The 12796-nt window shown below is 38.3% G+C and overlaps 1 protein-coding gene across 1 annotated transcript in view; it reads left to right on the top strand.

The window, feature by feature from the left end:
- Positions 1–9245, top strand: part of LOC117505828 (hepatoma-derived growth factor-related protein 2-like) — a 33954-nt gene extending 24709 nt beyond the window's left edge. The window contains exons 15-19 of the mRNA XM_034165366.1: positions 1172–1225; positions 1772–1849; positions 2769–2808; positions 3688–3739; positions 5442–9245. Of these exons, the coding sequence (XP_034021257.1) occupies positions 1172–1225; positions 1772–1849; positions 2769–2808; positions 3688–3739; positions 5442–6411 (1194 nt within the window). The 3' untranslated portion in view covers positions 6412–9245. The remainder of the gene's footprint in view (positions 1–1171; positions 1226–1771; positions 1850–2768; positions 2809–3687; positions 3740–5441) is intronic.
- The last annotated feature ends 3551 nt before the right edge of the window (positions 9246–12796 follow it).

Genomic DNA, 12796 nt, shown 5'->3' with positions numbered 1-12796 from the left:
AAACTAACATATTCATACTGCTGTAACCAGGTTTCTGTAAGGCAGAATAAATCAATATGTTGATCAATTATTATATCATTTACTAACAGAGACTTCGAAGAGAGAGATCTAATGTTTAATAGACCACATTTAACTGTTTTAGTCTGTGGTGCAGTTGAAGGTGCTATATTATTTTTTCTTTTTGAATTTTTAGGCTTAAATAGGTTTTTGCTGGTTATTGGTGGTCTGGGAGCAGGCACCGTCTCTACGGGGATGGGGTAATGAGGGGATGGCAGGGGGAGAGAAGCTGCAGAGAGGTGTGTAAGACTACAACTCTGCTTCCTGGTCCCAACCCTGGATAGTCACGGTTTGGAGGATTTAAGAAAATTGGCCAGATTTCTAGAAATGAGAGCTGCTCCATCCAAAGTGGGATGGATGCCGTCTCTCCTAACAAGACCAGGTTTTCCCCAGAAGCTTTGCCAATTATCTATGAAGCCCACCTCATTTTTTGGACACCACTCAGACAGCCAGCAATTCAGGGAGAACATGCGGCTAAACATGTCACTCCCGGTCCGATTGGGGAGGGGCCCAGAGAAAACTACAGAGTCCGACATTGTTTTTGCAAAGTTACACACCGATTCAATGTTAATTTTAGTGACCTCCGATTGGCGTAACCGAGTGTCATTACTGCCGACGTGAATTACAATCTTACCAAATTTACGCTTAGCCTTAGCCAGCAGTTTCAAATTTCCTTCAATGTCACCTGCTCTGGCCCCCGGAAGACAATTGACTATGGTTGCTGGTGTCGCTAACTTCACATTTCTCAAAACAGAGTCGCCAATAACCAGAGTTTGTTCCTCGGCGGTTGTATCGCCGAGTGGCGAAAAACGTTTAGAGATGTGAACGGGTTGGCAGTGTACATGGGGCTTCTGTTTAGGACTACCCTTCCTCCTCACAGTCACCCAGTCGGCCTGCTTTCCCGGCTGCTCGGGATCTGCCGGAGGGGAACTAACGGCGGCTAAGCTACCTTGGTCTGCACCGACTACAGGGGCCTGGCTAGCTATAGGATTTTCCAAGGTGCGGAGCCGAGTCTCCAATTCACCCAGACTCTACAATCTGTAGGACAAAGTAAAAGTCTGGATCTTTTTCTTGCTGCAATTCTGTTTTTTGTTTTTGTTTTGATTTTTTTCAGGCCAGAATTGCTAAGAAGAATGTGCAGGATGGAGCTGCCAAAAACAACGCTGAGGTAAACCATCTGTACAAACGACGGTGCGGTGATGGTGGTGGTGGGCGTCTCATGGGCTTTGTTCTCATACATTGTCCAGCTTTACAAAAGCTGTTTCATTCACTTGAGGCCTCCCTGAAGCCAGACTTTATCTCCAGGGTTTGTCCTCAGAGTGTCCGCTCAGCTCACAGCAGAGAAAACTATCATCTGCATGTTATTTGTTGTGGTTTTTCTTCCTTCCCCGCCTGCTCCACATGACTCCCACCCAGTGCGCAGTGTGTCTGTGCACCAAGATCGGACACGATGAGGCTGCTATGTCCCCCAACTTTTTTCGCTGCTTCCTTTTTCAATGTGACAGTGGAAGATTTTTGTGTCTTTACTTCTGCTGAACACTCAAACCTCTTTCACCGTCACTTCCTCCTTCACACCGAATGAAACTGAGGACTGTACTTTTGATTAAAAGAAAAAAAAATCACACTTTTACATCTGTACAGTAGAAAACAATGAGTTTTTTTCTGTTAAGTTTTGATAAATGAACATTCAGCTTTGACATTTCTGTTGTCTCAGAATGAAGGGGGGAAGAAGTCCCTGTTTAACCAGCTGGAGGAGTTCCGAGTTGATCCGTCCGAGCCTGAAGAGAGAGAGGTTAGTTTGTGAAGCAGATCACATGACCACAAGCGCGGCAGCAAGCACTTATTCAACTCAGGAAGCCCCATCAGGAGTCCAGATATATCCACCTGGTTCTTAACCCTCAATCAAAACCACTTTCTCAACCTTGTCTACTTTAAATCCAGTTGAAACCATTTTTTTTTTTTTTACTGGATTCAGACATGGTTTAAAGCCTTTCAGATCTGATTTATAGGTGTATGTTTGTGTATAAAATCAAATTATTCCCATTTAATGAGAGTAAATCCAGTTTAAATCAGTTTGTTCAGGGATTTTGACTTTTATGAATCAACTACTCAGATTTAAAACTATTTTAAACACATTTGAAGCATTAAAAAAAGCCTAGTCTGTTCTTGGTTTAAAACACTAAAATAAGTCAAAACCAGTTTTGCAAACTGTGTGAAGGCTGTGTTTCTTCTCTAGATCCAAAATATGTTAAATTAGTTTAATATTTTCTCCAATTTTTGTTTTTCTTTCTTAAACCGATTTCAAACCTGTTTTAAAGCCTTTTAGATTCAATTTGATATATATAATGTTTTTTTTTATTTCTTTGAGTATGTTTGTGTTTTAACTCAAGGTATTAGGACGAATAAATCCACTTTAAAATCAGGTCATACTACTTTTGAGTTGTTTAAGGTTTAAAGCTTTAAAAAAAAAAAAATTGAAATGATTAAAAAATACACTTAAGTCTATATATTCTTGATGTCCAACAGTTTAAAGCCAAAACCAGTTGAACCTGATGAGAAAATCCTGATGATCAGCTGGTTAAAATATTGATCATTATACTGTAGGTTGGTTTAATTAGTGTAGTGCTGGTGATCGGGTTTAAGTTATAACAAGAGGCTGGTTTTGTGTTTAGATCTTCATTGATAATCGATAATCTCATGCTCTCTTTCAGGACTTTGACAGGCTTATGGAGTGGTGGAGAAATGTCGAGCGTAAGTTAACGATAACTTTTTTTTTTTTCTGATTTGTTGCCTGCTTCGTTTGAACTTGTAAGCGCTTGTTAAAGGGTAATGATGTAAAACCTCCGTGCTTATCGACTGTCTTAACTTGCATCTGACTGCGCTGTGGTCGAGACCAAAATTTTAATTTACTTGATTTTCTGACTCGTTTTCAGTCCTATTTTGTAAATCTTCACATTTTTGCATTGTAAAGTATGATGTTATTGCACGATAAATATCTTTTACTGATTTCACTGTCCTGTCAGAATTATTAGGTTATGTTTTCTGCAAACGTTAAATACTAAAGGATTATTAACGGAGTGAGAGGTCTGTCCGGGGAAATATCAGACTGAGGTGTTAGTACGGACAGAGCACAGTGAGGTCTGTGTGAAAAACACAGAGGTCTGATGGGCCGAGCAGGCGGTTATTATGTATATAAACACGCAAACTTATCGTATCGCCCGAATATGAAAACTGCTGCTGACGGTGTTGGGCTCACAGTCAGTCCCGTTCTCTTTCTTCACCTCCACTAACTTAACAGATAGTCCGATCGTTACCTGGTCAGCTTTCAATCTTTGTGTTTTCCGATGCTGTTGAGATATTTATGGATGGCGTTTTATGGCGTTCATGTCAGACTTGGTTTTTCTAATCGTGTTTTTAGCTTCCTGGTTTGTAACAAAAATCCACATTCCGGACAGATGGTAACAGTCTGATATGGGAAAATATCTGACCGGCAATTGGGCAGTCAGAGTGCACGTAGCGTCGCAGCCATATAATAATGCTGCTTATTTTTAGTGACCTTTTTTTTTTTAGCATTTAAATCATGTGTCCATAAAACATACCAGTAATTCTTTGATGTTTTTACTTTGTCAGTATGGGAAGACACGCCTCAGGTGGAAGACATGACGGAAAAAGAAGAAGCAAAGTGAGCAAAGTCTCAAATTGTTACAGTTTCTGGTATTATGCTGTTTTTTTTTTTTTGTTTTTTGTTTTTTGCAAATTGAAAATGGTTTCAGGTTTAGGTTTGTCAAAAAAAAAGTTGATACTAAAACTTGCTACAAGATTAGATACTTATTTGGAACATTATTGATACTGACAGAGCCGTCTTTGCGTCCTCTAGTTCACACAGCACCGCTGCAGACACACAGCTCCACTCCACGCTCATTTGTGTGCAGCTGTTAAAGTATGTTTATAACAGATTTGACTTGTTATAATTGTTCAGATGAGCTGCGCTCTAATGTGATCCGCTGACATTACCACTTGATCTGTTCACTTCTTCTTTACTCCACTTGATGAGCTGCACATCATGTTGGCGATTAGATCACATCACGTAGCACAACATTTATGCGTGAAAGATTTTTTTTTTTTTTTTTTTTTGAGCATTTCAAAATTCTCTGTGCGCAATAGCACGCACTGGCGCCCCCCTCACATCCTGCCTGCACCCGTTAAAGACGAGTTTACTCTCCAGCACTAGACAGGTTGTGCTAGTGTGTGAGCCAAAGGCATGCTCATGTCAGGGGCCTTTACAGGTGAAAGAAACATGAGGTAGTTTGGTCGATGCTGAAATGGCTAAGTCGGCCCTCCTCTGCCCCGCTGAGTCCCACAGTCAGATGCACGTTCAATTTTGTGGGGGCGTGGCTTTGGATGAGCACTGATGGGGTGGGGGTGGAACCTAGAAGAGGTGCTACTTTCAAATCTTCCTAGCTCTCTTGCTAGCTCTCCGGGACTATCAACTCTAGCTTTCATATAATGCCTGATGATGCAGAATAACACACGGTCAGGCTTATATCTATGCACAGCCATGGTAATTAAGCAATCAACACCAAACTTGGTATGGTGACTGGGGCACCAAGGGGGAGGTCACTGGAGCCCTTAGGTTGAAAGCACACGTGCGCAAACAGACATACACACACACACGGTCAGCCTTATATATTAAATCACTGGAGCCCTTATTTTCACAGTTCACATGGTACTTGGGTTAAGTAGCAGCATCACAATTTACTTACTATGTAGTAGCAGCTGGTGAGGGTGGACTTTAATTAGAATCTGAATGGGCCAGTGCGCACTGCATGTGAGTTAAGGTGTGTGTTTTTTTTTTTGTTTTTTTTTTACTTGAAATGTACCTGCTGTGTACAGCATGCAGACTGTCGATGTGCCTCCCAAGAAGCAGCGGGCGTTAGGTCATAAAAACCCCAAGTGCTAAACGGATGAAATGTAATAGAGCTGGGAAACATCTGCAGAGACACTAAGAACATTAAATGTCCCACAGCATTGCAGTGATCTGACCTGCTGTCACCTTTTTAATCATCATTCACTTGAGTCTCATGAATGTCACAAATTACTAAATGAAAATTAATGACAACATACACACAATGCAATGCAACTTACTACACCTTAACTAAAGTGACATGAAATATACAATGACATGGCTAAAATTCTTCTCTCTTACCCGTGCGTAGAACGGGTAACTCAGCTAGTATATGTTTGTGTGTGTATACATATATACTTGCGTACTGTATATACGTAGAGTTTGAAATTCTGCTTTTGTGGCCCCCCTGTTGAGGGTACTGTGAACACTCTACGTCTAACAACCGTGTTTCCTCATCTGATGAACTTGGTCTTTGCAGGGCCTTTGCAGTGACGGCGGACAAGGTGCAGAAAGGCATCCGTGTCTTCAACAAACTGTTCTCAGAGCGCGCGGAGAGTCTGTGGCAGCACGTCATTGACATGAACAGCATCGCCGACGCCCTAGACAAGTTCAACAAGAACACAAAGATTGCTCAGATCACCGGCGGCTCTACCAGTGCCATTGGTGGTGTGGCCACCATTGCAGGCCTAGCTCTAGCCCCGGTCACCATGGGAACATCTTTGATCGTGACAGCTGTGGGGCTGGGCGTGGCCACAGCAGGTAGTCTGACCACAGCAGGTGCTGGTATCTCCAACCAGGTCAACAACACCATGGACCGAAAGAAGGTGGAGAAGATAGTGGAGGACTACCAGGAGAAGATGGTCGACCTGAACAAGTGCTTGAAATTCATCAAACAGGGTATTGAAAACTTACGTAAGTTTGACCTGATCAAGATGAGGAAGCATGCCTACAATCGCGACTTCCCTGTGCTCAGCAGCAGCTTTTACGAAGACGGCGCCATGGCGGGAAAGGCCATCCTCATCAACGCCAGTGAGATCATGCGCGTGGTGCAGATTGCCAATGTGGCCGGCAGCACAGCAGCCAGAGCAGTCCAGATCGCCAGCATGGCCACCGGTGTGCTGACTGGACTCTTTGTCGGTATGGACATCTACTTTGTGGCCAAAGACTCCAAAATACTCAAGAAAGGGGCCAAGTCGGAGTTCGCGGCCAAAATTAGGGAGGTGACCACCCAGCTGCACAAAGGCTTGGTGGAGCTGAACGCCATCCGAGAAGAGCTTCAGTCCACCACGACACCGGAAAACAACTCCGCCGATACAACCGCCACGTCTGACTTTGACAAGAAAGAAAAGGAGCAAAAACAGTACAATTCAGAGGAGGAGGAGGAGGATGAAATCGACCGTATTAAGAAAGCCATGAAGAAGGACCTGGAGGACGGGAAGTATGTTTAACTGCGCATTAAAGCAGGAAAAGTAAAAGAAAAGATGCATTTTTATTTTTAAAGTACTCTCTCTGTATACCGTGTTCTCTAGAAAGGAATCTCTTGGGGATGACATGGACAGTTTTTTCTAAAACCTTTGAGGGTTTTCTCATTAATCACACACGTGGTGCCGTTAGTCCACTTCCTGTTCTGGGTTTCATGGGTTTCAGAGCGGTGATGGAACATGAAATGTTTTTAAACTGTCACCTCTTGACATTTTTACAAGTTTTGGCAGTTGTCTTTGTTGTGGTGATTACACTGCTGACTTTTTGAGAAATGCATTGAAAACAAACAAACAAAAAAACCCTTTGGTTTGAAATCTGTTGTACAGCACGATGAAATGAAACGTTTGTGACCCCACCAGCTTGTATATATTCAGAATTTTTTATGTTTTAAATAAAATTTTTTCTATTCAAATTTCTAAAATTAATGATATTTGAATTTATTTACTATAATTCAAAGCATATACATAAAAAAAAATGCAGAACTACGTGAAAACCTGCAGTGAAAATAAATAAAATAATTTGTTTTTTGTAGAAACATTCGTAAAATTAGGCTTTAAGCTCACATTGAAATTTTTTTTTTTTTGTATTAAAATTTCTAAAATGAATGGCCTTTGAACTCCATGTGAAGATACCACATAAATGAAGTAAAAAATAATCAAAGCCAAACAGTGGTGTACATGGTCATATTTACTACAGTATAATAGTATAAATCATCACTTTTACAAAACCAGGAAAGTACATGGACATTTCTAAGTCACTGAATATGTCTCGGATTTCTCAGAAAATGACCCTGCAAGAGGATTACGATGTGAGGGAAGCCACCAAGACGTCCATGGCAACGCTAAAGGAGCTACAGGCTTCTGTGGCTGGCTGTAGAAACTGTTTATTGGGTAACTTTAACCTGTTATACCAACAGTTCTGCACTTCACGGGGCTGAACAGAACACAGGAGGATCTTCAAACCTAAAAACAGATCAAATCTAGGCTCAACTCTCCCATGGGCCTTCATGTGACATGGGAGTGCTGTTAGCTGAATTTCACCTTTTTTATTATTATTATTATTAATAGAAAAATCCTTCCCTGTTCCATTGTGAAGCTGCATAACTGGTGAGGTGACAGACAGATGTCACAGCCACAGAAGCCTCTAACAGTTGTCTTGGTGGTTTCCCTCACAAGCTTTCTGTGAAATTTCTATTTCTATTGTAGATTTTTTTTTTCTCACCCCCACTGTGAGTTGAAAGTGCACACTTTTATATGTATCGTAAAGCAGCCTGAATTCTTCTCTTTTAAATTCCACATCATAAAATATTAAATGTATAAAACCTTAAATGATCACAAACCTTTCTTCAATGCTGTGTTAATGTATAAATAGATCAGTTATTTTAACGGCTGTCATTAAGTGATTAATACTTAACCAAAAAGTGGTGTTCCCCCTGCCCCCATCCCCATTTTCCATTAAGCAGTCCTGAAAAATTCTATTTTCTGTACTAAATGGTTAAATTGCTATTTTTTTGGTGCCCTCAAACGCAGATGAAATTATTTTTCATGATTGCTTATTCCCTGGTTAAAAAAAAAAAAATCTTTTTCCAGCCTTCCTGTAAATATTTCTTTCTTCTCCCTGATGAGCTACGACGTTCAACAATTTAACTCTATTTTTGTTTAGTTCTTTTTATAGCTGTCATATTACACATTAAATGCAAACCATGAAGTTGGGGCGTCTTTTTAAACACATGCAATAGAAATGACAGTTTTGTGCTATTTGGAGACTTTTCTTCAGAGCGTTTGATGATGCCTCATAAATTTCAGTTTTACACTTTAGATAAAAAAAAACATTTTTAGAAAAGTAAATGTGCAGCATTATGTTGTAAATGAGTTTTTCTTCTACTGAGAAACTCCTGATTGATCATCATGACTGAATAAAAAATGTTGATCCATGTTTCCCAAACAGGCCACAACATCTGTATCTTGTTCACAACCCAAAGATGCTCAGACAGAAATAAATAAACCAAAAGTATTCATGTTTAAGATGCTGCAATTAGATATTTTGGAGATACATATTTTCAATGACTCAATGATTCTTCAGTTGTCTACAGTTGTCGATTTAATCGTCCTAATGAATTAAGTGTCGTAGCTCCAAGACATTTGATCTGTAAAGTGATGCTGAACATCTGTGGAGCTCACGGTGACACTGTCATATGTCTTTTTTTTTAAAGAAAAGATTTACACTGATATCAAGTAGGTACAGCCAAAAACTAAACTAATAAATAAAAATCCCACATTTCAGAAATCATCAAATATTTGATAGCTTGATGTAAATCTAAATTGTAATTATGAATAATGAATACTCATAATTTTAAAAGAAGAGTAATTTATTGAGGAAGAAACAAACATTAGCAAATTCCAGTTTCCTAAAATGTGAAAATTTGCCATTTTCCTGTTTTAATCACTTATTTTATTATAATTATATGGTTCGTACTATTATTGATATATTTTTGGGCAGCCAGAATAATTTTAATGTCAGAAGCTCCTCTGTAAGGAGTCGGACGAGCTCGGGGACAGCTTTGCACTTTAGTTTTTCCAGGTGTTTTATTATTATTATTATTATTATTATTATTCTGTTATTTAGGACTTGGATGAACTGTGAGGCTTGTTTGTAGATTTTCAAAGTAAAAGTCTGTTATGCTGTCGCTCAGTAACTTGTTCTGTGACTCTATGTGCAATACTTTGTGTGGAATGATGGTAAATGTGTTTAAAGCTGCAAATTAAAGCTCAAATACACATTCCATGAGTCTCGAGTCAAAGTTAACGAACACTTTCTTCTGGTTACTGCCAGGGCGTGTTGGCGTCCAACTGTTTGCTCACAGATTAAATTGTTAGCCGTGTGTGACTTTTCTTATGTGCTTCTGGTGATAACATGGCTGAGGTTGTTTTTCTGTCGTAACAACTAGACAGGCACCCAGTGGAGCGCTAACCTGTGGCTGTAGCTTTAGCGCCATCCTGTGGTGGTCTGAGGAAGCTGGTGACGGTTTGAACAGAACCAACGGTGTGATGACGATGTTCTCATGCCCTCGGCTGTGTGGAACTGGAAAAGTGTTCATTTGAATACCTTAGCCAAGCCCCGCCCCTTCTGATCCGAAAATGCCATAGACGATAATTGATTTTAAAGACAATTCCTTAGTTGCCTTATTTGGCTAAAATTTGTATTTCATTTTCAGTTTGGACTTAGAATTTTTCCTGTCATGCTCACAGACCAAACAACAAATACAGACATACAAAATAAACAAAATATCAAATTACGTGTTGAATATAAAAGCTTTTTTTCCCCCCCTTTCTCTTTCTTTTTTTGACCCTGTAATAAGTTCCCTTCACCAAGGCAAACTTTTTTTTTTGCTTCCATTTGATAGCAGGATTGCTTAAAAAAAAAAAAAAGTCTGAAATTTCGCCAAACTTGATGAAAATACTGGTTTGACCAATCATTCAAATAATAAAATTGTTACTGTGGGGCAATTTTTAAAAAGCTATTTATATGAAACCTGAGTAACTGAAGCCTGCCACTATGTTCGAATAGTTTAAATTTGGGGCTAGGTCCAAATAAATGGGTGGTTCAAGGCGCCCCCCCCGTGAATAAACTAATTTTGACAAAGTTTGCTTACAAAAAAAATAAATAACTCTGGCCTTGTATAACTTGGTGGTAGGTTGAGGACCCAGAAAACTATAATAAGTATCCATTCAAATTATATTTCTTGTGGATATAAATGCAGGGGTGTTTAATTTTTTTCTGATTTTTCTATTTTATTCTGTTTTCTGCACTCCACTTCAAATCTGAGTCTCGTGTGGGACGATGTGCTGGATCTGAAGCGTAAACTTCGATTGTGTCACATGAAGCTCTCCTAGAAGAAGTCACAATTCCTTGACTGGCCACTTGAGGTTGACTCCAAAACAGCACAATTCCCATAGCAGTCCATGTTAAAATGTCCAATTTAAAGCACAAATGTATGCAGTCTATGGATTTTCTGCGTCACAAATTTAAACTAGGTGGTGGGTGGGGCATGAGTGCTGTTTGTTTATTTTTTCCAAGTTGTGTTTTTTTTTTTATGACAGCAGAACAAAAGATACATTCAGGCTTTTCTGAGCAGCAAACTTTTTTATGGTAATGTTATACAAGGCAAAATATGTTGGCAAACAATTACTTTAATTTGTTGTAAAATATTGCTGGAAAATATGTTTATTTATCCTTTTTATATTTGAATGACAACTTATTTTTGAACAAAGTAAAAAAATATGCACAAGACAAATATCACAACCAAAAAACTGCTCAATGCTGAATGCTATTTTGTACAAAAAAAGGGTCAAGTGAAAAAAAGATTGAGGCAAAATAAAAGTATCCTCTTATCCAGTTTGTGCTGTTTAAAGAGTATGAGAGAATATGTACAGGGGCTTACAGACTGTTGTAATGATGCAGTGTATCCATACACACGCATTATGTGCATTTTTTATTTTATTTAAGTTTTTATTGTTTTTGTGTGATCCAGTGAATATATTAAAATATATTCATTGGATTTATATTTATTTACTTATATTTAATTATTTATTTAAAATATATTCATTTATTTATCATTTATTTAATTTGTTAAGGCAAATCTAATAAATAAATGAGTAAATCAAAGGACAGGTTGTTTCAAGCGTGTGTTTGTTTTGTTTTGCTTTTTTTAGGGATTACACACTCTCTGAGCGCTTCATATATGTACTTAATGTCTGAGTTTTCTTGATGCAGTTGATGAGTCACAGTAGCAGTGAAACGCGTTTGTCCCACTTCCACTCCCAGGTAAACCTCAGTCTGACCCTTTCCCAGGTGAGTCCAAAGCCGCGGCCAGAACGAGAAGGTTCGATTCCGGCGTCTCGCGCTCTGACAGACAGGTGAGACGTCCAGTATTCTTTGGACCATTTGGTAATGTTGTGTTATTTTTTTAAATTGTTGTTGTGTTTTTTATCATTATTTTTTTTCCAGGGCTGTTTGAAGCTTTGTTCTACCTGTAACTGATGATGCATTTGGACTCTGTCGGAAAAATCTGTTCTTAAACACGCTGAGAACTGGAGGGACAGGCTGCCGTGACTATTATTAACGGCAAATATTTCACTATAAAACAACATTTTATTTTATTTTATGTGTTTGTTTGTTTGTTTGTTTAGTCCACGCGTTCTACAAAGCGTCAGCTGGAACAGACACGTTTAAAAGTTGACGTACTGAGTCCTGATTTATCGGCTGAGATGAAGCTGAAGCTGCGCTTAATGCAAATAAAAGGAAGCTGCAGGAAAAAGTTTGAAATGAATCCGTGCACCGACCACAAACAGAAAGGAGGAACTATACCAGGGGGGAAAAAAAAAACACTTTGAACAAAAGCAGAAGCAAAATCTGCATCTGAAAATATGCAGAATTTCAATGTCTTCTTTAGAAATTGTTCACTGATTTGACACCAACAGAAACTCATGTTTCTGAGTCAGAATTATTAGAATAAAATTCCACAATTTTGACTTTGTAACTTATAGCTAAGTAAAAGTTTTACTGAATCGTAATTATGACAGAGTGAGAAACTTCAACTTTATATATATATATATATATATATATATATATATATACACACACACACTGAATTGTAATTATGGGTTTAAAAGTCAATATTTTAACTTTGCAAGTCATAATTATGAGATGCAAAATGAAAGTTTTGGACTTTCTCAGTTGTAATTATAATACTGTCAAAACTCTGACTTTTAAACCATAATTGTTGATTACAAAAGGCAAGATTGTGGCGCCATAATTATGATGTACTAAATCAATACTGACTTTCTCAGTCATGAATTCATGTTTTTGAAATGGTTAACAATTCTTGTTTCTATGTAAGAAAAGAGAATTTTTAAAAACATTTTCAAAATCATATTTATGATTGAAAAGCAAAAGTATTTGTGAAGTGATTATGAAACATAATCAAACTTCTTACTGTGAAACAAAAATGATGAGTTAGAAAAATTCACATGTTCAACATGTTCACATGTTGAAGTCAAAATTATAAAATACTAAATCAAAACATGAATTTTTTGTTGTAATCATGACTGGGAGTCAAGCTTTTTGACTTTCTAATTCATATCATGAGATTATCAAAAGTTAACCCTTCTAAATCATAAATAGAGTTAAAAAGGAAAATTGAACACTTTCTTAGTGACAGTTATGACGTATTTGGTCACATCATGATGTCACAACGATGAGATTTTGACTTCTTACCTTAAATTATCACATAAAGTTGGTTTTGTAATTAGATATCGAGTGCAAAACTGCGTTATCTCGACATTCTGTATG

The sequence above is a fragment of the Thalassophryne amazonica genome, unplaced genomic scaffold (genome assembly GCF_902500255.1).
Source record: "Thalassophryne amazonica unplaced genomic scaffold, fThaAma1.1, whole genome shotgun sequence".
In the NCBI taxonomy this organism is placed as follows: Eukaryota; Metazoa; Chordata; class Actinopteri; order Batrachoidiformes; family Batrachoididae; genus Thalassophryne; species Thalassophryne amazonica.
This window is presented reverse-complemented; position numbering and strand designations above follow the sequence as displayed.